The sequence below is a fragment of the Hylobates moloch genome, unplaced genomic scaffold (assembly GCF_009828535.3).
Source record: "Hylobates moloch isolate HMO894 unplaced genomic scaffold, HMol_V3 SCAFFOLD_2, whole genome shotgun sequence".
In the NCBI taxonomy this organism is placed as follows: domain Eukaryota; kingdom Metazoa; phylum Chordata; class Mammalia; order Primates; family Hylobatidae; genus Hylobates; species Hylobates moloch.
The window spans coordinates 168,901,758-168,926,500 of NW_026652277.1; the positions used below are offsets into that span (position 1 = coordinate 168,901,758).

Sequence of the window (24,743 nt, forward strand, 5' to 3'; positions counted from 1 at the left end):
AGGTTTTCAGTAGATATTAATACAATGATGTCCTTAGTTCCATTTATTTATTGCAAATTTTAATGTTGGTGTTATGTACTTTCATATTCTAATATTTTTGAACACAAATGGCAGTTATAAATTGCACATTTAAGCATTTCTGTAAAGTACTATGATAAATAAATAGATCTATGAAAACTGCATGAAATTTAGTGAATTAAGTGCAAGGTGGTATGTGGAGGGAATAAGTTCAACCATGTAAATACAGGATGGCAAAGGACAGGCTGGGTATAAACAAAGATGGAAGGAAGAAAGCCATAGTCATGGATGACCACAAGCTGCATGTGAGTCAGGAAAAAAGTCCATGTCACACTCAGGTGTTTATAAATGAATAGGGCACCCAAGGTCAAGGAGAGAGTTCTTTCTCTATCCTTTGAAGTTTTCTCTCTTTTGATTAGCATGTCAAGTTTTGGTCACTGTATTTCAAAGAGATGTAAATTATAGAGAAATGTCAGAATGATCAAAGGAAAAAAGCCAACACTATCTCACAAGGTTAAAGTGTTCAGTGCAGATGATGAAAGTTTAAGGGAAGTCCTGATTTTTGTCAGACATGTGTTTCGATATGTGGAGATTTTTGTGAGAGGAATGTGCCCACTAGAGGAAGTGACTTGAAAACACTATAGATTTGCTTTTGATAGCTTGACGTGTTATAAATTCCTTATTGTAAAGGGTGGTAATACTAGACAAGGGCATTTTGTGGGATATCGTTCCTGAGAGTCCAAAATAGTACTGTACAAGTGATTTTGCTTTTCTGGTGAGTTTGCATGTTCGTCTGGCTAAAAGTGAAACCCAAATCTTTGAAATACCTTATACCCGTGTTAAGTCTGTGATTCTGAATTTTAGTAGCTGTATACATACATATGCGCAATCCCCTCGGTATCAGAGGAGGTTTGGTTTTGGGACTTCCCATGGATCCCAAAATCCTAAAATGCTCAAGTCTCTCATACAAAATGATGCAGTATTTACATATAATCAATGCACAACCTCGTATGCTTTAATCTCTAGATTATGTGTAATGCCTTATGTAATATAAATGCTATGTAAATGGTTGTTAGTACTGTATAGTTTAGGGAATAATGGCAAGAAAAAAGTTTGTATGTGTTCAATACAGATGTAGTTTTTCTTCCCAAATGCTTCTGATCTGCGGTTGGTTGAATTCATGGATGTGGAACCCACAGATATGGAGAGCCAACTGTATATACTTGTTATTTTTATTTTTTTAACTTCAGTTTTTTTACGCAGCCTGGCTTGCTTTAAATTCATAAACGATAAACAACTTGGAAACTATGGAAAACACCTGAAGAGAATTTGAGTTTGCAAGATTTTAATTTTTTATTCCGACAGCCGGATTATAAGCCCTTCTAGGAGGAAGGGGTTAAGCATTCACATAAATTCAGGAAGATGTTTACAACATGAACCAATGCTTTGTAGCTATATTTTAAGAGATTTACTTTGAATATTATTTTGATTAGAAATCTTAAACATGAATGGCTGGAGTGGTTTAATTTCATTAAGGACATATGTTGGCAAGACAGGATTGATGTTTAATTTGTATTGTGACCACTGGTTTTGAAGTAACATGAAGAAAAAAGTCCTGGCAGTACCGACATCCCTTGGTATCTCATCCCAGGGAGATTTGTTCCAGGACCCCCATGGACACTCAAATCCTTGGATGCTCCAGTCCCTTTTATAAAATGGTGTAGTATTTACATACAACCTATGTGCATCCTCCTGTATGCTTTAAATCATCTATAGATTACTTATAATACCAAATACAATGTAAATGCTATGTAAATAGTTGTTATACTATATCTTTTTTATTTGTATTATTACTATTACTATTTTAGAGACGAGATCTCATTACGTTGCCCAGGCTGGACTCAAACTCGTGGGCTACAGTCCTCCTGCCTCAGCCTCCCGAGTAGCTTGTATTACTTCTTGTTGTTGTATTCTTATTTTTAATGTTTTTTCAAACATTCTTGATCTGCGGATGCATATCCCAGGGTTTCAGAGGGCCGACTGTATAACCTCACCTCTAATTCAGTGGTTCTCATAGGAGAGCAGCACATGAGATGAGGCCACGGTGGGGCAGGGGTGAGTTGGACATGTCGGGCTTCGGTAAACTGCTTCACTCACCCTCCCTCCCCAAATTGTCTTCCTTCCTCTCCAGGCTCTTCGTGGTGATTAACAATTGCTACTAATGAGGATTGTACCCCTTAGATATGTTATAGCAAGAAAAGATTGAGAACACGTGCCCTACATCTTATATTAGAACTCGTGTTGAAAAAAGACAGTAATAGTTTCCCCAGAGTTCTGAATTCTCATCTGAGTTGTAGTTCTTTGGTTTGACCAATTGAGATTTTGCTGCAGAGGTCATCTTTGTTATAGAAAAAAAGAAACACGAATTCAAAGCTTATAAGGTATATAAATGAAAGACTTTATTAGAATTTTGTGTAGATTGTTTGCTTTTCAAAAAATGAACTACAGAAGCCCCTATTGTTTTAAATTTTGGTTCATAAAATGCTAAGTGTTCATCAGATAATGAAAGAGTAACAGAGAGCCAAAGTGGGACTTCCTCAGTATTGGTGATTAATCCAAACTAACAAAAGATAAGGCTCTACAATTCTAATTAACTTAGTGGGAAAGTAAGATTTTATTTTTATTCCCACTTCAGGAACATAATTTCTATAAAGGGAGGTGTGTGTGTGTGTGTGTGTGTGTGTGTGTGTGTGTGTGTATGTGAATATGTGTACAGTCCCCCACTCCCAGGTTTGTTTTAGTCGTTTTATTTGGTATGTCAGGAAAAGAGTCACAATTTTGAAGTCCATTAACTGGGTTTCATTCCTCACTGTGACCCTTTCTCACCATAGAATGTTGTAAATAGGAATCTTTCTGACTCAAAGCCTTTGCATTTATAGAATGGGTATAATACTACCTTCTTACCTACCTCACAAGGTTGTTGTGAGGCTGAAAAAGATACGTGGTTAAGTGGTGTATTCGTTCCCACACTGCTATAAAGAAATGCCTGAGACTGGGTAATTAATAAAGAAAAGAGGTTTAATTGGCTCATGGTCCCACAGGTTGTATAGGAAACATGGCAGGCAGCATCAGCTTCTGGGGAGGCCTCAGGGAACTATAGTCATGATGGAAGGCAAAGCCAGAGCAGGCACTTCTCACGGCTGGAGCACGGGCAGGGTGAAGGTGCTCCATTCTTTTAAACAACCAGATCTCTTGACAGCCCACTCACCATCATGAGAACAGCACCAATGGGATGGTACTAAACCACAAGAAACCCACCTGCATGATCCAGTCACCTCCCACCAGGCCCCACCTCCAACACTGGGGATTACTGTTCAACATAGGGTGGGGACACAGATCCAAATCTTATCAAATGGTAAAATGCTATGCAAATCAACCATAAGCTTTTACTTTTAGAAGTTTTATTACTTTTTCCTCCTTGAAGCTAACTGTAAATCCATATGGGTGCAACTATACTTTTTATTTTTAAGATATATTCTGCCTTTTAACCCCTGCCAAATAATTGTACATTTTAAGGGCATACATTTTAGGCAATAAAACCTTTTAGGTTTGAGGACTGTTTGTTTTGAGACAAAGTCTCATTCTGTTGCCTAGGCTGGAGTGCAATGGGATGCTCTCGGCTCACTGCAACCTCTGCCTCCTGGGTTCAAGCAGTTCTCCTGTCTCAGCCTCCTGAGTAGCTGGGATTACGAGCATGCACCACCACGCCTGGCTAATTTTTTTGTATTTTTAATAGAGACGGGGGTGTCACCATGTTGGCCAGGCTGGTCTTGAACTCCTGACCCCAAATGATCCACCTGCCTCAGCCTCCCAAAGTGCTGGGATTACAGGCGTGAGCCACCGCGCCTGGCCAGTGTTTTTGTTCTTAATTGTTAAAATAACCGACAAGATACCACAGATTGTACATAATGCATATTTTGCAGTTTTTGTGGTTTCAGTGATAATAGGAATGAATATAGGTGAAGGATTTTGTAGAAAAGAAGAAATATACGTGGGATGTTTGATTTTTCTTATTTATGTCTTTATATATATTTTTATTATGTTACTTGTAACCAGTGTTTGCAAAGCACATGTGATCTTACGTTTAATTTCCCTTTGTAAGCATGCTTTACAAAATAATTTTTTTTTTTTTGAGACGGAATTTCGCTCTTGTTGCCTAGGCTGGAGTGCAATGGCGCTATCTCAGCTCCCTGAAACCTTTGCCTTGGGGGTTCAGGCTATTCTCCTGCCTCAGCCTCTGGAGTAGCTGGGATTACAGGCATGCACCACTATGCCTGGCTAATTTTTGTATTTTTAGTAGAGACGGTGTTTCACCATGTTGGTCAGGCTGGTCTCAAACTCCTGACCTCAGGTGATCCACCCGCCTCGGCCTCCCAAAGTGCTGGGATGATAGGTGTGAGCCACCGCGCCCAGCCCAAACTAATTTTTCTCTAAAACTTTATTATATTTCAAAATCTTTTAAAAGAACTGCAACTAGTGATACTAAAAATAATCTATTTGCTGTTTGTTTTCATAATATGAATGCCATAAATACCTTTAATGATTTGTTCAAAATTATATGAAGTTGTAGCTCCGTACCTTCTGTAAATTGATTTCCTCAGGACACATTTGTAGTTACATAGGCAGTCTCTAATTGAAACAAATGGATTAGTTTCCAGAGTCCACTTGAGTAGGCAGTTGTTTGGGATCTTGAAAATACTTATCTATAGAAACAGTCTTGTAAATAAGAGAGTCTCAGATTATCAAATGAAACTTATTTAAATCCATGTAACTGAACTAATAATACCAGCTGCAGTTTTATCCTGGCTGTAAGGACTATCATAATAGGAAAAAATAAGAGGAAACCTTACCCTCCCCCATGTCCATTTGCAGACCCAGATACAATCCAAGGTCTTTTTTATATTTTTTCATTTATCTTCTACTTCTCTTATTCCATTGCTGTTTAGAACATCCCAGGATCTTATTGTTTGTACTTATTTTTCCCACTTTGCTGTAATACCAATTCTTCTAGTCTTGAGTATTGTTGATCTTGGGTCTTAGGGATGAATGTATCAGCCATTTCATAATGTATCATGGTCTCCCTATGATAGCGATTGTCTTGCCTCCAACTCTTGCTCCTCCTTCATTAGATGTGCTTGTATGGTGACCCTTCCCAACCCTACTTAAAAGTTGACAAGTCATCTCAGCAGTCCAGTAGTTTCCAGGTGTCCTTCCCAACAGTTAACTGTAGCTAAGGATGGGTTTTGTAATACTATTTACAGTTCAATTTAGCTTAGAAATTAAGACGAAGTAAACATGTATAAGAGATTTATCCTTAATATCAAACTACTCCATACAATTGTATTTTTTAGAACAAACTTTTCATCTTGGAATAATACCAGATTGATAGAAAATTTGCAAAGATAGTACAGAATTCTTACATGCTCTTCATCCAGCACTCCTTAATATTGACTTCTCACCCTATACATTTGTTAAAATTAATATATTAACATTGATACAAAGTGCTGTTAACTAAACTACAGACTTTATTTGGATTTCCTACTTTTTCTACTAATTCCCTTTTCTGTTCTAGGAACCAGTCGAGGACACCACATTGCATTTAGTTGTCGTGTCCACGAATCTGGATTTGTCTGAAGTGTTCTCATGATTAGACTGGGGTGATGGGCTTGGGGATGGTTGCCACAGAGTTGAAATGCCCTAGTCGCATTACATTGTCACTGGTGATGTTAACCTTGATCACTTGGTTAAGGTGGTGTCTGCCAGGTTTCTCCAGGAGTTACCATTTTTTCCTTTCCATACTCCAATTCTTTGGAAGTCAGTCACCACACACAACCCACTCTCAAGGGGAGGGAAATTAATCTCTACCTCCTGGAGGGGGGAGTATCTAATATATTATTTGGAATTTCTCCAGATGGAAGTTTTGCTTCTCATTTATTTGGTCATTTATATCAGTATGGACTCATAAATGTTTGCTGCTGTTTTTACTTTGAGTTATAATCCAGTACCATTGTTACTGATTTTGTTGCTCAAGCTGTTCTTGTTTTATCGCATTGGATCTCTTTCAGTTGCCTTCTGTGTCGTTTAATATGCTCCCCTCCTTTGTCGTATTATTTTCCTTTTGATTTGCTTTTTGAATCATTTCTTACTTTCTGGCACCACAAGATGCTCTGGGCTTGTCTTGTATTTTTCCTCTTTCTGTCCTAGGATCAGCCATTTCTCCAAGGAGTTCTGGTTCCTTTTACTGGATAATGGTATTGAGAAATGAAGATGTGGGCACTGGGTGTGTTTGGTGCTGTTGGGGTGTCATTGCTTTTAGGCCTTCTCAGTGATAGAATTAGAAAGTACAGGTATGTCTTCTAACCTGTGTATACACACGGATCTATAATTCCCTATCTATCAATCTAAAATAATCATGAGTTCATACTGATATCTCTGGCTCTGATTCAGCACAAGGTTCATTCTGACTTTCCCCCCTTGCTTATCTGTAACTTCTCTTATAATGAGAAACCTGGCTCCCATTACTACAATAAATTACATGTTTGTTCAACCCTACCATACGCGTAAAGTAGTTTCAGAATTGCTAACCGGTACCCCTGTGAGGAATAAATTTATCAACTAGGGTGTAGTGTTTCAGTCAAGTTCCTTTTGTCTTTAGCCTTTTATAGTCAAAACACTATTCTCCAAAGTAACTTAGGTCAGCACCTTTTTCCTTCACCTTCCTCAGTGAGGTGGTATCATACTTTTGTAATTTAATTTGATTCATTTATTTCATCTGGGTTGCATCCTGGGATCCTCCAAAATCCTGATTGACTTTTTAAAATGTGCATACTCTAAAGTTCACTCTGTAATGTATAGTTCTATGGGTTTTGTGCAACTTAAAATGTTAAATACAAAATACTGTAATATGGTTATTTTGTGCTCCTTTTTTGATTTCCTTATGAACTTTATTTTCAGAAGAAAAAGATGAATATATTATAATCTAACGTACAAAATGTATAATTGTCTGACTTTGTTGCCTCAAATACTAGGAATATTTTTGTTTTGGTTACTGTCTTAATTGCTTTCTTTAGAATTAGAAACGATCATGTAGTTCTTATAAATTTAATGGCCAATGAAATACTCTTTGTCTTTGGATTCTAACAATAGTTGTGCTAATTTTTTCCTGTACACACAGGAAACACTGAAGAGGTTGCCGTTTATATTCAAAGCAGACAAAGCATGTAGAAACTAGGAAGTCAATAACTGCAGCTACCATTTATTGACCCTTACAGTGTCCCAGACTCAACAACCCTGTGAGGTGGTGCATTTTCCAAATGCAGAAACCAGTTTAGGTACAGTAGATAACTTTCACAAAAATCACAGATCTGTAGATTGTTAGAGGGATTCAAATTCAGGATTCTGGGGTACCAGACTTTATCCTAAATGGTTTCCAAACCTGGCTGCACATCAGCATTACCTAGAGGGCTTTTAAAAATACGTATGCCTAGCCATTCTGAGAGTAGGACAAGTCAGAATCTCCCAGTGGGGGACACGAGCACTGACATTGTTAATAAACCTCCTGCGTGCCTCACGTGAAGCCAGACCAGCAACAGTGTAGTTCTGGTACTCACTGGCAACACTGATTAGGCTCCAGTGCTCCTCCGCCCCATGCCTTTAAGATCATGCTGCTTAATACAGTTGTTAGAGTTAACTTTTTACTTGTTTCAATCATTCCCTGTCTGATTTCATAAGATTACAAGAACTTTGTAATTGAATGACACGCTAACAAGCACATACTTGCTCATTTGCCTTTAGGTTTTCTGTTTTCTTTTTACAAACACACAAAGGAAAGTAGGAAGTTGTGTACATTATTTTGGACTATAGTGAGCAAACCGACTCAAACTGATGTAATATCACAGGTAGGATAGAAGTCATCAACTTTCAGCTGAGAACTGGATCCCGTGATAACAACAGCACAATAGTAATATTAAGAAGACTAGTAGCTAGCATTAACTGAACACTCGCTATATGCCGGGCAAGGAAGAGGGCTAAGTAACTTGATCAGGTCACAAATCTAGAAAGTGGCAGAGCCAGGATATGAACCCAGAGCTCTGGCTATAAAGCCTTGTATGCTCTTGACAGTGTACAGTCTCCCAAAGTTATGTTTTGTCTCACACAGTGTTTTAAATATTTTTTTTGACTTAGTGTCTAACATTTTTAAATGGGAAAATCCAGATTTTGGGTTTTCCTTGAAATACTGGGAAGTCTGTCAACACTGGGTCCACATTCCCACGTGACTAGCAGCATAAGCATAAGGGCTCCAGTTTACCGCAGTATCCATCATTTGTCTTATGGCCACCCAAGTACACCTGCTTACATGACTTACTGGGCCTGTGTAGGAATTTCAGTTTGTGATAGGATCCTAGTATAGAATCACAGAAACTGACTTTTGAAGGGTAATGTAAAGCCTATTTGTATCTAACACTTTTTAAAAAAACAGTATGTTTTTGTTTTATTTATTGGAGTATCTTTTTAAAGTCCCTGTCCTCTGTCACTGCTCAGAGTAATTATCATCTGGTTTATATTTTCTAGAGTTTTTTGTGATTCTATAAATTATGTCTTTGTTATGTAACACATGTAATTTTTTTAAAACAAATGTGATAATGCTATACATATCCTACTACAACTTGAAGGGTTTCCCCCATGTTGTCTACTTTGGATCTGTCCATATATATATAGCTCTCGTTGTTAAATTCCATTTAACAACTACATGATATTCCATTATATGAAGGTACTGTAACTTATTTAATTATTTCACTCTTGATGGAAATGTAATTTTTTTGCTTGTGTAAACAGTGTAGCGACAGACATTCTTGTACACACCCCTTTATGAACTTATTCTGTTGTTTTTGTAAGAATGCTTAATTGAAATGGAATTGTTAGGTCATGGGGTATATGCACATTCACATCTTTGATATATATTGCCAAATTGCTCTCCAAAAAGACTATACTAATTTATACTTAAAACAGTGTAGGAGAAATTTGATTTTTCCTCATTTTTGTAACCATGATCAGCAAAAAATGTAATTTCATTGATTTTTTTTTTAAGTCATAGCCTCACACTGTTGCCCAGGCTGGAGTACAGTGGCACAGTCTCGGCTTACGGCAGCCTCCACCTCCCAAGTTCCAGTGATTCTCGTGCCTCAGCCTCCTGAGTAGCTGGGATCACAGGCGTGTGCTACTGCACCTTGCTAATTTTTTGTATTTTTAGTAGAGATGGCGTTTCATTATGTTGGCCAGGCTGGTCTCGAACTCCTGGCCTCAAGTGATCTGCCCGCCTTGACCTCCCAAAGTACTGGGATTACAGGCGTGAGCCACTGGCACCCAGCCTAAATCTTTCTCTTCATTTCTAGTGACACTGAGCCTGTTTTTCATGTTTATTGGCCATTTGCATTTCTTTTCGTTTGCTTATTTATTTTGCTCATTTTCTGTTAGGCTGTTGGAACTATTTATGAATTTTATTCATAAAATTTATTCAAAATTTTATTTATTTTATTCAAAATTTTATTTATTTTATTCATAAAATTTTTTCAAAATTTATGAATTTTACTCATTTTTCTATGATGGTTGTAAATATTTCTTTCAATTTGCCTTTTAACTTGTTTAGGATACTTAACACTGTATAGAAGTTTCACATTTTTATATAGTCATGTCTGTTATTATTTTATGACTACCTTATTTTATTTGTACTCAGAGATTATTTTAAAATTTTATAGCCGGGCGCGGTGGCTCACGCTTGTAATCCCAGCACTTTGGGAGGCCGAGGCGGGCGGATCACGAGGTCAGGAGATCGAGACCACGGTGAAACCCCGTCTCTACTAAAAATACAAAAAAATTAGCCGGGCGTGATGGCGGGCGCCTGTAGTCCCAGCTACTCGGAGAGGCTGAGGCAGGAGAATGGCGTGAACCCGGGAGGCGGAGCTTGCAGTGAGCCGAGATCGCGCCACTGCACTCCAGCCTGGGTGAAAGAGCGAGACTCCGTCTCAAAAAAAAAAAAAAAAAAAAATTTTATAATTGTCATGGTTTTCTTTTTACACTTTGAATCAGTTTGCAAATAATGTCCATGTGTTGTCATTGTTCATTATATTTCTAAAATGTTTTAGTCTGTAGATTCCCCCTGCCTTTTTTTTTTTTTGCCGTATATGAAGAAGCAGGGTCATTTATCCTGTAGGGTCTGAATTTTTATGATTGTATCCTAGTTGCCCCACATGTTTCCATTTTCTGTGTCTTCTCTGTGAATTGGCTGTAAAATAGAGTGGCTTGATCAAATTCAGGATTTTTTAATTCGTTGATTGTATTAACACTACTTTCCCAGGATACACACATATCTGACTATTTGTGCCATTGGTAGTAGTTGATGAACATTGCCTAGATTCCTTAATTCATTAAGGGCTGAAAAGTGAGGATATTCTAATTCTCTCATTTTTTCTTCATTTATTAGCTTCTTTATTATTCATTTCATCTATTAGATATTGCTATAAGGATAAACTTTTCCTCACCTATTATATGGTTACTTAGTGGAATAGTTGACACAAATGGCAAGATAAATGTGCTTGATTCTTTCCCTTTTATTTACTATTTTTTAAAATAATGATGTGGTTTATTGGTGACTAATTAGTGTTATTAGTATGATTTTGAACTCATGAATTTAAACATATTTGGTATGTTTCAATCCATGGATGTCATTACTGTAATGTATTGAAGTAATTAATGTTCACGTCCCATCTTTGTACAATGGGAACATATTCAATTGGCTTGACTCCTTTTTTCACAGTCCTTTGATAGCTTCCATGTTATTTAGTTTAACTGGCTATTCTAGGCTGACACTGTATACCTGTTCCAGGTTGAGAGTCAGATATATTTTGTTTTCCTTTTTTTTTTTTTTTTTTTTTGAGGAGTGTCACTCTTTTGCCCAGGCTAGAGTGCAGTGGCATGATCTTGTCTCACTGCAACCTCTGTCTCCCTGGCTCAAGTGGTTCTCATGCCTCAGCCTCCTGAGTAGCCGGGATTACAGGCATGCGCCACCACGCCCAGGTAATTTTTTGCATTTTTAGTAGAGATGGGGTTACACCATGTTGGCCAGGCTGGTCTCAAACTTTGACCTCAAGTGATCTGCCGGCCTCGGCCTCCCAGAGTGCTGAGATTACAGGCACGAGCCACCGCGCCCAGCCACTGAGAATCAGATACATTTTTAAGGAACCTTAGTTGCTTTTATTGAGAAATGGTATATTCCAAGACCACAGTCTGTACACCAGCATTGTTCATTGCAACTGAAATTGTGGCTGGTCATTGTTTTACTCTTTAGTGGACAGATGAAAACACATACACAAAATGCATCACAAGTCCTTTCTGATAGTTCTGATTCAAATTCAGGATTTGAGAATTTTGCTTAATCTCTTCTGACTTAATCCATATATCACTGCCTTTCTTTTTTATTGAGAAGCCCAATTTTCTGTGATACCAGGTGTGACAGAATATCAGATACTGACTATATTCCAAAATAGACAATCATCTCAGTGTGATTACTAGAAAACAGTTCAAGTTTTGTTTTTGACCATCCTTAGGTTATAATCCTCTATGGATGTAACATCAGATAACTACATTTTAAAGACACTTGGAACATCTCTTCTCGTGGCTCTGCCACTGGCTAGATATATAGTTAGATTCTCTTCTTTTTTCTACTGTATTTCCAAAATAATAGCTTTATTGAGATATAATTCACTTAGCGTAAAATTCACTGTTTAAAGTGTTCAGTAGTTCTCTGTATTTGGAGTTGTGCAAACATCGCCACTGCAGCCATCCTCACTGTGTAACTTTGGAACATTTTCATTGCCCCTAAGTCCTGTACCCTTTAGCTGTCACCTCCACAATTCCTCTGCTCACTAGCCCCATCCCTAGGCAACCACTAATCTACTTTCTGTCTCTTAATATTTGCCTAGCCATATAAATGGGGTCATATGGTATGTGGTCGTTTGAGACTGGCTTCTTTCATTTGCATAATGTTTTCAAGATTCATCCTTGCTGTGGTATGTATTGGCGCTTCATTCCTTTTTATGACTGAATAATATTCCATTGTGTGGCTATACCACATTTTGTTGATCTATTCATAGATTTCTTAAAATTTTATTTTTAGGTATTGGTTTTTAATTTGTTTTTATAAGAATTATGTAAAGTACTTGGTTTTACAAGAAAACCTAAATGTATTCTCAAAGAAGTTTAGCTTCTCTGACAGAGATAGTTAATCTTTTAAAACATTTTATGTTTTATACTTCTATTTTTTAGTGTAAACTTTTTGGAAGTATGTAGTTTTGTTTGTTTATTTACTTTTAATGTTTAAGATTAGTTTATTTCTCCCAAGATGTCTTTGTATTAATATCTTTACATAATACCCTTAATATCCCCCCTTCAATTTTTTAATCTGTTTGTTCCCAACTTTGAGCTATGTTGGAATTATCCTTTTATTTCCAAAGTTTCATTTGAAGTAATTTTCTTTTACTGCCAGTGAAATGCCAAGGTATTTCATATGCCCTTTCTTTTCCCCCAGATGGTGGTGGTGTGGTATATCTGTATTATCAGATCATACAGCCATGTATGACAGTACTTTCTCCCCCATAGCTATCATTTAGTCTCAGTTCTTCAGGGTTGTGTGTATGTGTGTAGATAGATAACATATTTATCACAGACATGTAGATAGAAGTTTCAGATTTTGTTTAAAGGCTCATTTTTAATTGTTATATCCCAGTCTCTTGAGTCATTCTGGTTGAGTGACACCTGTTCTTTAGTAGGTTTCTGAGTAAGGGTTCAGGAGGACAGCATTTCCTGAGTTCTGCCGTGTTTCTAACAGTTTGCAACATTTATACTTGGAAGTTTGTTTGACTGTCCATCAAATCTTTGGTTTGTATTTTCTTTCCTTGGATAAATTTGTTATTCATTGTCTTTTGACAGGAAGCATTGATGTTGAATGGTCTGATGACAATATGATTTTTTGTTTCCACTTACAAGACCTTTGTTTGCTGAATACCTAAAGGATTTTTTTTCTTTAAACTCTGCTAGTTTTACATAGTGTTGGTTTTTCCAATTTGATATTTTCAGATACATGGTGTACACTTTGAATACATAGTTTTGTCAGTCTGTTTTTTAAATTTCTAGTGAGTTTCTTAACTTACAGTTTCACGTTTTTGCTTCACTGACTCAGTTCTCTTTGGGAACTGCTCTTCATATATTTTGGATCTACTTTGCCTGTCTTCTCTGTCACTTCATTTCAGATCTTTTCTTTTTCTTAGTTTCTTTTTGAGTTATAAAGTTTTCTTTTGTTGACCTCATTTCAGTGAAGGCATTATCTGTTCTGTTTGTTTGCGCTTATGTGCCTTCTAGTTTGTTTTTGATTTTGGAAATAAAATTGATTTTATTTTTGATTAAAAAATTAAATTCTGGGCTGGGCGCGGTGGCTCACGCCTGTAATCCCAGCACTTTGGGAGGCTGAGGCGGGCGGATCACCCGAGGTCGGGAGTTCAAGATCAGACTGACCAACATGGAGAAACCCTGTCTGTACTAAAAATACAAAATTAGCTGGGGTGGTGGCGCATGCCTGTAATCCCAGCTACTCGGGAGGCTGAGGCAGGAGAATCACTTGAACCTGGGAGGAGGAGGTTATAGTGAGCTGAGATTGCGCCACTGCACTCCAGCCTGGGCAACAAGAGCGAAACTCTGTCTCAAAAAAAAAAAGGGAAGAACAAAAGATGGAGAAGTAAAATCAGAAGTATATACACATTTAAGAAGTCAGGGCTGGGCGGGGTGGCTCACGCCTGTAATCCCAGCACTTTGGGAGGCCGAGGCGGGTGGATCACGAGGTCAGGAGATTGAGACCACCATGAAACCCCGTCTCTACTAAAAATGCAAAAAATTAGCCAGGTGCGGTGACGGGCGCCTGTAGTCCCAGCTACTCGGGAGGCTGAGGCAGGAGAATGGCGTGAACCCTGGTGGCGGAGCTTGCAGTGAGCCGAGATCACGCCACTGCTCCAGCCTGGGCGACAGAGCAAGACTCCGTCTCAAAAAAAAAATTTAAATTCTGAGTTCTATCACTGAGTTTTTTTTCTAATTCTGATTTTTGTCATTCTTTTATATTTCTTATGATTTTCTTAATTTCTTTTAGTTTATTTCAGAAATTGGTCTACAATTCTCATCTGCTTAGTGGACATATCTTTCCGGCAAGCGCTCACTGTCTGGAGGGTTATTCACCTTTTTCTCTCTCTGCTTATGATAACCTTGTGCTAGATTCTACTACAGTTCTTTTCTGTTGCTTATTTTTAAACATGATACTTGTTTCCATGAACGTAAAGGAGAGAGGGAGTTAGGAAAGTGTACCATCTTCTCTGTTATTGTTTGAGGTCTGTGGACTGTTCTTCTTCCCATGTTCTCGATCTCCTCTTCCCTTTCCTCCTGTTGTCCTTTACTTGGGAGTTGGATTTCACTTTTTTTTCTTGGTGTGGAGCCCAGAATTCCTGGAAGGGAATTTTGGGTACTAGTTTTAAGATATTATGGGGCCTAAACCACTCCAGCCCTTTCAGACGTTACTGCCAATCCCTTGCCTTTACTTATGAATAGTGCCAAAATCATTCCTAATTTCACAGAAGTTCTCTGTAGACTCTGTGAGCTTTTCATAGAGCACTCATCATGACTTGGGAATCTGCCCCTTTACGCCCTTCAGACACCCTGTTAATTTCCTCTGCTTCCCTCCACTAATGCTGATACCACATGGCTCTTGGAACTGTTCGTTGTTTTCCCGCCACCTCTTCTCTTTGGGGAGTCATGACGACCCCTTTTCATCTAGTTTTGTTGGAGGTTTGTCTCACAGAGTTTTGGTTTTGCTGTCCTCATCGCTCCATTTTTATGAGACGGCGTTGAAGGGAAATTGAAACCCTGTTGCCACCACTTTTTCCCAGAATTCTTTTTTTCAGTTTGACCTGTACTAAATTGCCAGTATTTGATCATTTTCAATGAACGAAAGTGGGAATTTTTATATAGTTTAACCTAATGCAGAGCTCTATCTTTAGATTTTACTACATTGGGAATTTCTTTTTCCAAATATATTGTTCAACATATATATTTGTGTTTAATACATACTTTGATTTCCCTTAATAACCAGTAAGAATTTCTAAAACAGCTGCATAATTTTAGAAATGAATACTTGTGATACTGTGAGGTATAGTATGAGGTAAGCATGTCATTATTTTTCTGTTAATTGCTTATAAGATACATTAGATAACCCATTATTTTCCAACTTCTTAAATTGCTGCCTACCTTTTTTTACATTAAATTATAGATAATTGGGTATGTTTCTGTGTTCTGATCTGTTTATTACTGTGCACGATTTTTCTATTTTAAATAGAGTAGGCTTATTAGTAAGGTTTGGTATCTTGTAGGACAATTTTGCCCATTCTTTCTCTTCAGAAGTTTCTGTGCTGTTTTTATTTTTGCACATTTCTTTCTTCCACATGGACTTTATTATGGATTTGTCAAATCCACACAACATGACATCAGAATTATTATTGTAATTACATTGCATGGTCTTAATATAGAATCTCTATATTAATCTCAATCTCTAAGATGGAGAGCACCCTTTCAAGGATTAGAAGAGACACAAGATGGAAATAAAGATTTTATTACTTGCAGGTTCTAGAGGGTACACGGCACGCCTAGAGGCCACTCATGCAGAGGTCAGGAAGTGCAGACGGAGAGAGGGAGGGACCCATGGGCCAGTGCCTTCATAGAGTCCAAGGTATTGTCCAAACAGGTTTCCCTCAGGGAGGTTTAATTGGTGGGTTTAAAGCAATCAGGCACAAGTTCCAGGAGGTCACGCTGTTACAGAGGTAGTCACAGTGCTGTGTCTGCACTGTCCATGAGAGGTATGAGGGTCAGGGCCAGTGAACTAGGCTGTGTATAGCTGTCCATAGGGAGGTGGTCACCAGGAGGAAGTTGTATAAGGCAGGTATCTGGATCAGCCACATTGAGGAACTGGGAGGCAGTGTAGAACTGCACCCTGTGTCAAGGGTGACAGAACCCTGCTTCTGCTATGAGAATGTTCCACTTCGATTCAAAGTGCATACTAAGGCAACATAAAATTATAAGAATTTACTATGCATTTTATCCATGTCCTTATATTGCTGAATCTTCCCAGTTTGGCTAGGCTTCATCTGGGGTTTTACACTGTGTTTGATCCTGTGCTCTTCACTGGAATAAGATGATAACAGATACGTGTTCCTGCACTGCACTGTCCCTTTCTCGGCTCACTGGTTTTATTGTAATAATTTGGAATGCAAGATCCAGTTAAAATTGTGTTTTTAATATTTCATTCTAGAACTCGAATTATAGTCAATAACCAAATTATCATCGTATTGTTGTATCTGCCTATACAGACTGAAAATCCCTTATCCAATATGCTTGGGACCAGAAGTGTTTTAGACTTCAGCTTTTTTTGGATTTTAGAATATTTACAGAATGGATACCAATTGAGCATCCCAAATCCAACATGTCAGTGCTCAAAAAGTTTTGGATTTTGGAGCATTTCAGATTTTGGGTTTTCGGATTAGGGACGCGCAACCTATGTAAGTTGTGTTAAGTTTACGGCTTTTGTCTTCGTTTGCTATTTTTCTTTCCCTAGCTTGTGATTTTTTTATTCCAGTCTAGTTGTCATTTAACTAGACTCTACCATAACCATACTTTGAATAGTTTTTTAGAGAAGGTAAGTGAATTGTACTTTGAGATCATCCCTATTCAGAGGCTGCTGCTGCCTCACATCTTAGTGGTATTTTGACTATGCCAAATGCTTTTCTCCCCTTTTCCTTTTGTTCTTTATGGAACTCTGATTGTTCTTATGTTAGAGCCCCTAGATCTGACTTCCATGTCTCTTGTTTTTACTCAAAGCTTCCATTTCGTCTTTTTTTTTTTGCTCTGAGTTATAGTAATAATTTCTGCAGTTAATTCTAGATTATTAAATCAGTTTTAGCAGTGTTCGTTATATTTTCACTGTCTTTCTTGAGTTTCAGAAGTCTTAATTTATTATTTTCCAGAGGCCTTTAATGAGATCTCGTATTAGAGTATTTTTATTGTTCTCTTCTGTTTTCTACATTAAATCGGTATTAATTGAACCCAGCTGTTCTGATTCTGCCCTTTGGTCTCCTCTTAAGGAAATTGCTGTTTCCTCTGAAGTGCTGAATTTTTGAAACATCTGCTCCTCTCTGTCTGGACATGTATTGACATACCAAGCTCCTCCAGCAGGAAGGGGTTTCCTCTGTGACTGTGGAGGTCTGGCTGTTGGCTCTCCCAGGCAGTGTGGTCTTGCACTTTTTTGAGAACTAGGGATTGTGCCTTTGGCTCAGTGAGCCTGCAAACAAAGTCAGCAGGCTGGGACTGCTTGGAATGCCAAAAGAATTATTTAGAATTTTATCTTAGAAAGTTTGCTGAGTTTTACAGAGCTTTATATAAACATTGTTTTCTGATATCATTATACCGGAGGCGGTGGAGGGAATCATTTATAGTGTCTAAAGCCTTCACTTAGACATACCTTAAGCTGTGAACCCTGAATATCTGAGACAGGTCTGTTAATTTAGAAAGTTTATTTTGCCAAGATTGAGGTCGTGTGTGCCTGTGACACAGCCTCAGGATGTCCTGACGACATGTGCCCAAGGTGGTTGGGGCACAGCTTGGTTTTATACATTTTAGGGAGACATGAGACATCAATCAGTATATGTAAGATGTACATTGGTTCCATCCAGAAAGGTAGGACAACTCGAAGCAGGGATGGGGCTTGCAGGTCACAGGTAGGTGAGAGACAAAACGTTACATTCTTTTGAATTTCTGATTAGCCTCCTTATGCATCGGTCTCAGTGAGCAGAGGGAACAGGCTGGGAGGCAGGTTTGCCCTAAGCAGTTCCCAGCTTGACTTTTCCCTTTAGCTTAATGATTTGGGGGCTCCAAGATTTATTTTCCTTTCACAACCCTGACCACATTTATCACAAGTAATTATTTTAGTGGCTATTTTAGAAATTCTTGCCTGTTAGGGAAACCCAAGTGTGTACTAATTTAAGTGCAAAAGTATGTATTAAATGTAGAAGGATAAATTAATCTTGTTTTCCTTAGTGCTAATGCAGATTATTAAGTGGAAACGGTGTGTTCTTCCAACTTTATATTTTAGTGGTTATATACTAACATTGTTTGATGTCAGATTATAATAAACTAAACGTCTGTGTTTTAAGAGACAAGAATTTTTTCCTTTCAGACATTTAATCTTGATGGTAATTTTATACTAGGAAGAAGGCATATCCTCGTTTCTGTCATTAAGTGTATCTCAGTTATGCCAAGTATATATGTTATTTTTGAAAATCAAAACATCCACTTTTAAAACTGTAGACCTTGTCAATCTATCACTAACATAATTACTGTTGGCATTAAAGGAGTACAATAGGGAATTTGAGAACTAAGAGCTTGTTAACAAGGTTGATGATATCATATGTTCCATTCTTTAGTGTTAGATTGTTAATAGCAGGGGAAGAAGAAACACTGGCACTTTTATAGGAGTATTTACCTATTAATTTATTCATCAAACATTTGTTCAGCATCTATTATGTGGCAAGTACCGAGCTAAGTTTTAGAGACCCATAGTTAACTGGAGATAAACAATCTTTTTCATGGAACTGATGGTCTAATGCGTAAATAGATAAAATAATGCATTACAGTAAAGCATGATAAATACAACAGAGGAAGCATTTGCAAGGCACAAATACTGTGAGAAAAGCGAGAGATTAAATGAGTTATTTGAGGCAGTCACAGAAAACTTCATAGAGGAGGGTGGCATCTGGGCTTCTTCCTAACGAGAGGAAGAGTTCACCAGGGACAGAACACTGTCAGCAGATCAGAACTTCTGATAATAAAAGGAATTAATTTGTGCAGAAGCACAGAGGCAGGTTTGTTATGGGTAAAGGAGGAAAAGGTGGTGGCAGGAGATAAGGATCAAGATCTATGCAGAGACCAGGCCATTAGGCTAAATAAAAGTGTCTGACACTTAGGGCTGTCAGTGAAGCATTGCATTTTAAATTAGAAGGGCTAAGACAAGCCTTTGAACAAAATCACTTTGTGGGTTATTGAGAGGTCAATGGATTCACGTGTTGTAATCAGAAAAACAGTTGAAGATCCACTGTGAGTTAAGGCAGAGTGTAGAGGAGAAGGTGGATTTAAGGAGTATTTAGTAGAACTGATAAAGCATGTTAAACATCTGCATGTATGGTTCAAGGAAAGAAAAGCGTGGAAGGCCATGAATGAGCATTAATTAGTGAAAGCCAAGCTGTCCGTTGGAAATGGGAAAACACGGAAACAGGGAATCATCCTGAAGAAGATAATAGCCATAAAAATGAGTCCACTCTGCAGCTAAGGCTCTTTGTGATTCCTTGAGTCCTCTGACAGTTCTAGATGTGGGGGTTTATGCAAACCTGACTCAAGATATGGCTGCTTCTATTTGCTGTAAAGCAACTAATGGTCCAGTAGGAGAGACCAACATGTTAACAGTAGTGATTTTACTAACGTTATATGTAGTATGTTTTTAGAGTGTTTTCCCCATGTATACAGCGTGCTGTTTAATCTTGATAAGAGGTGGATGATGGCTCTATTTTTAAAATGAAGAAACCAACCCTGAGAGACTACTCAGTGCTTCCAGAATCACATCGCTAATTGACTCAAAACCAGCTTTTCTGATTTTTGGACCTTGGTTGTTTTCTCATTAAGCCACACCGTCTCTATCATGAAAGTCAAGGTAAACTCAGGGTTTAGAGTATTTTAGTGGGCATGCTGTTGGGGGCGAGAAGAAAGTCACTGGAAAGGTATCATGAGGTGAACCCTGAAAACTAAGGATTTTGAAGTGGAAAATAAAGAGGCGAGCATTTCTAAGTGGGGAGGCAGCATGGGCAGCGAGGCTGGTGACAGCACACGTGTGTGAGGGTTGGTTGAGAGGTCAGGTGGAGGCAGGAGAGAAGGCAGCACTGGAGGGTGAGACTAGGTCAAGCTGCTTCCGTAGCAGCTCAAGTTGTTTGGGCCATATTTGGTAGATGGGCAGGTCGGGGGCAGTGCTTGGAAGTGTCAGATGAGGATATCATTCATGAATGCAGCAACAATTACTGTCCGCTGTAATCAGTGCCAGGCATGGGGACGGTCCTTTTAGTATAGTGGTAAGGAAGTGAAAGTCCTTGCCCTCAGGAAGTTCTGTCACCAAGTTATGGTGGAATGTGAAATGCTCTGATGGCAGGGAGTAGGGGTTCTGGTGGGGAATGATGGGGAGGGGAGAAATAGCTTCCATGGAGCAGGGAGAAGGTGGGTGAGGACCAAAGGGAGGAGAAGCAGGGGCCTTGGGGAGCCAGGGAGGAGTGGCCAGGTGGGGAGAGAGAGTGCTCCCAACATTCCAGATCCCCCACTTTATGGGGAAAGGTGTAAGGAATTTGAGAGGAACAGCTAAAAGATCAGGGGTGGGGGCGAACAATGCAACACTAGGGTTCCCAGGAAGCATCACATAACAGATAACTGAGTCATGCCAACCAGGTTGATCTTAACGATTTTTTTATTTTTCTATCAGCATCGTTCATTACTGCTCAGGGGAACAAATGGACAGAAGAATTAGTGGAACTGATTAGTTTTTATGTTTTCATAAATGGCTACTTAGGATGAGCTGTTACTTGATTTTGTAATGTTTTCTCTAATTTTAGTAATTCTCTGTTTTTTTTTTTTTCCAGTCTAGAGATAGTTGTGGATAGTACTGTATATAACCTGAAAAATAAAGTGTTCTGATCATTTTAAGTGTGAGGCAAAAATGTTAAAGATGAACCTGATTCTTTTTCTAATATACTTCTTTGATAAAAGTATTGGAATTTGGTTTTAGTTCTCATTATGGTTTCCAGCATTCTTAGAACTTTTTGGATCTATGTTGAAAATGTTGAGTTATTAAATTCATTAAATTATTAAATATTCTTTTCCCTGTGAAATTAGAATTTTTGTAGATTTGTTAGCACGTTGTAGAGAATAAGAATTTATAACCACAACCATAGGACATTGTCTTATATGCTCTTTTAATCTGTGCCTGTTGAATTTTTGTTATAGTTTTCTGAATTTCCAGATCCCATGTGGGGTTCAGATTATGTGCAGTTGTCAAGAACACCGCCTTCATCTGAGCAGAAATGCAGTGCTGTGTCGTGGGAGGAGCTGAAGGCCATGGATTTACCTTCATTCGAACCTGCCTTCCTAGTTCTCTGCCGAGTCCTTCTGAATGTCATACATGAGTGTCTGAAGTTAAGATTGGAGCAGAGACCTGCTGGAGAACCATCTCTCTTGAGTATTAAGCAGGTTTGCTTCAAAGACTCTTTAAAATATTTAGCAATTATATTTTCCTACAGGCTTATCATTTTTATTTTAAGAGTTCCTTTTTTTCCTTAATTGTTGCAAATAGTGAAAAATGAGTGTTTGTCCATGGTTTTAAGCTGTTATTTTTTAGGGTAATTAAAAATGTTCCTTATATGCAGTCCTCAAAGGTAAGATTGTGGCTCATCCTTTCTGTCATCCACTTTCTTGTTTTAAGTATTTTAAAGTTTCAGTCTTTGAAGACTAAAATTTAAAATTCATTCATAAGAGGTAGAATATAAGATTCTTAAATTTATTTATTTTTTCTATTTGAAGTACATGTAAACAGATAAATGTCTAGAATAGGCATAGGGGAGGGGTTTGGACTTTTTGCTTGCTTAAGCAGCGGTGTGGTTTAAACAGTAGTGACAGCTTATGATTTCTTCGTTGTTGTTCATTCTGGATGGGATCTTACGGATGTTTGATATCCCAGGAGCAGCAGAGGAATGGGTGGAAGCAGTTGTATCCAGCAGAATGAGTGCTGAAGAGGGTCCGTATTTATGATTTATGATATTAACGTATTGACATTCACCATATAAAATAAAAATTTCCAGACCTTGTCCCCAAAAGAAGAAAGGTTGGTATGTTTTTTGTAGACTGTACATGTCTATCCCATAGGGATTGGAGGGCTAAGAGCTACCCGGCTCTGTGAATGGTAAGACAAAGCATAGGTGAGTAGTACAGATTGAGGAAAGACAGGTGAATACAGGTCATACAGTAGGTACAAAATAGAATTTGTTTGTTTAATTAGGAGTAGAATAGAATGACTAATGAAAGTCGTTTGGAGATTGTCCCCTGCATCTCATTTCCATCCCTTCGGTTCATACCCAGCACCAGCCAGAGTTATGTTTCCATGTTAGCTCCCCTTCCTTCTCACCCTCTTGTTTCTGGTTATTGTCTTGCTGTCCACCTTGGCCTTGCTTTTAACTCATCCTCAGCGTCGCAGTGGTTATCTAGGACATTTTGGTAAAAAACTTCTCAGCTCCCTTCTTTATAAAAGAAATACTTCAGAAATATAGCCTGGTAAAGCAAGGTGGAGTTTATCTTTTGCTGATGGGGCTATTGTGAGGACTAAATAGTAATGTATGTTGTAATTCTTTGAAAAATAAAAACAATACTTAGATTAATATAGCACTGCTAGAGTAAAAAGAAAGTAGAAATTTTGGTTTAAATGCATTCAAAGATCAGTTATAAGCACCTAAGTGACATCTTTAATAGAGAAATTGATAATTATATAATCTGAACAGAACACTTTTTGTTAGATTTAACTGTAGCCATAGCTCTCTTACAGTGGATAATTACTTTTAAAACATTTCTGGGAGAGACTTCTGTCAATAAAAGCAATCCATGTTTATTTTAGAAATTTATAAAAGTACAAAAAATGATACAAAAATCAAAATCAAAAATAATTTTAAAAACCCTGTTATTCTGACATTCAGAGATAACTGCTATAACATTTTGGTGTATTTCCATCCATTTGTTTTTCCTGCACATACATAACTTCCTACACATACAAGTAAGTATGTGTATGTGTGATTTTTTTCCCTTTAAGTATTTTTGAAAAGCAAGAATTTAAATGGCTGCAACAGTATTCTACTGTATAGGCACATCACAATTTATTTGGTTAATCACCATTGATTTAAATAACATTGTGATAAATATGCTTGTATAGAAATCTTAGTTTAGATCTCTGATTATTTCTTGAGTGTAAAACGTAATAGTAAATAGATGAGTCATACATTTTTAGACTCTAGAAAGTTTTCTATTAGCAGCAGTGAAGGTTTGGCTAACATGTATGAAAACGAATGTGACTGTGTGATCTCATACTACAGTCCCTGTTCATTAGAATTTGCGTACGTTGTGTCTCAGTCTTTTTATTAATGGTAAGGGCTTTCTAGGTTGTCTCATTTCAACCTTCTGCCCACGTTTGGCAGGTTATTACCTATTCGATCTATATATTGCAAATTTGTCCATTTTTTGTTTTTTCCATTGATTTTTATCTATTTCATCATATAGTATTAAGTTGGTTGGTTTTGGTGGTCATTTTTTGATGGTAGACTGGGCCACAAATCACAGTAGGTAAACTATGCTAAGTTATTGCGAAGGCCGCCTGCTTTTTGGTATATAAGTACCTTTGAATCTTTATTATGTTTTTGATCATTAGGAGGTTTTTCTTTCTCACATTTCTCATAATGTAAATTAGTAGAAAAATTGATTTTATTCCATGGGATTTACTTTCTATATAAGTTTGTTGTTAAGAGAATTTATTTTAGCAAAGCAGTAATTGCCTATATGGTATTTTCTCTGTGTATCCATGCTGTAGTATTAAATTCTTTTATTTTCACTGTTTTGTTGCTACTCAATTGAGACTACTAAGGTATTTACATAAAATGAACCGATCAAGAATCTAGAAACTATTGTAGGTTTTTTAGAGACAAGATTCCCTCTGAGTTTTTTGAAGATTTAAGTAGGAAGGTATAAAATATGGATCGTCTGGTTGGAGTTTATGGCTGCTGGAACCTGTGTGTGTTGTTTTGCAGCTGGTGAGAGAGTGTAAGGAGGTGCTGAAGGGCGGCCTGCTGATGAAGCAGTACTACCAGTTCATGCTGCAGGAGGTTCTGGAGGACTTGGAGAAGCCTGACTGCAACATTGACGCTTTTGAAGAGGATCTGCATAAAATGCTTATGGTCAGAAGCAGTGGGGAGGAATTTTTCTTTCTTTCTTTGTTTCTTTTTTAAAAAAAGTAAGCCTGTATTTCCTTGTTTTGCAAACAGCGTTGGCATACATATTCAGATAAACTTCTCTAGTAATGAATTATAGAAATGATCCCTGAAAGTATAGCTTGTGTGTGTGTATTGCGGGGGGCGGTGGTGATCTTGAATCAGTCTCTTTCCATCTGGTATTAGATTACATTTGTTTCTCTGAAATCCACATTTAAAAAATTCTCAGTTGTTTTTCAGTTGGAAGTTTTTGACAAATGTTAACCTAGTTCATTCTTTACTTGTAGAATAGTTCATCTTATGGCAGAATGGCCCAGAAGTAGAATCAAAATATGGTCCTATGTCAGTGAACCATCTGTCATCAGCCATTTTTATAATACCTAGGATGTGCTAGGGACCTTGCATGGCTCTGGGAGTGTTGAAGATCAACAAGACACTCATAGTCTGGTGGGACTAGGCATGGTAGATGCT

At 37.8% G+C, this 24,743-nt stretch overlaps 1 protein-coding gene across 6 annotated transcripts in view; it reads left to right on the top strand.

The window, feature by feature from the left end:
• Positions 1 to 24,743, top strand: part of MAP3K4 (mitogen-activated protein kinase kinase kinase 4) — a 125,458-nt gene that overhangs the window by 58,014 nt on the left and 42,701 nt on the right. For all 6 annotated transcript variants that reach the window (XM_032161973.2, XM_032161993.2, XM_032161985.2 and 3 more), the window contains exons 4-5: positions 21,256 to 21,498; positions 24,093 to 24,239. In XM_032161973.2, coding sequence (XP_032017864.1) covers positions 21,256 to 21,498; positions 24,093 to 24,239 — 390 coding nt within the window. The remainder of the gene's footprint in view (positions 1 to 21,255; positions 21,499 to 24,092; positions 24,240 to 24,743) is intronic.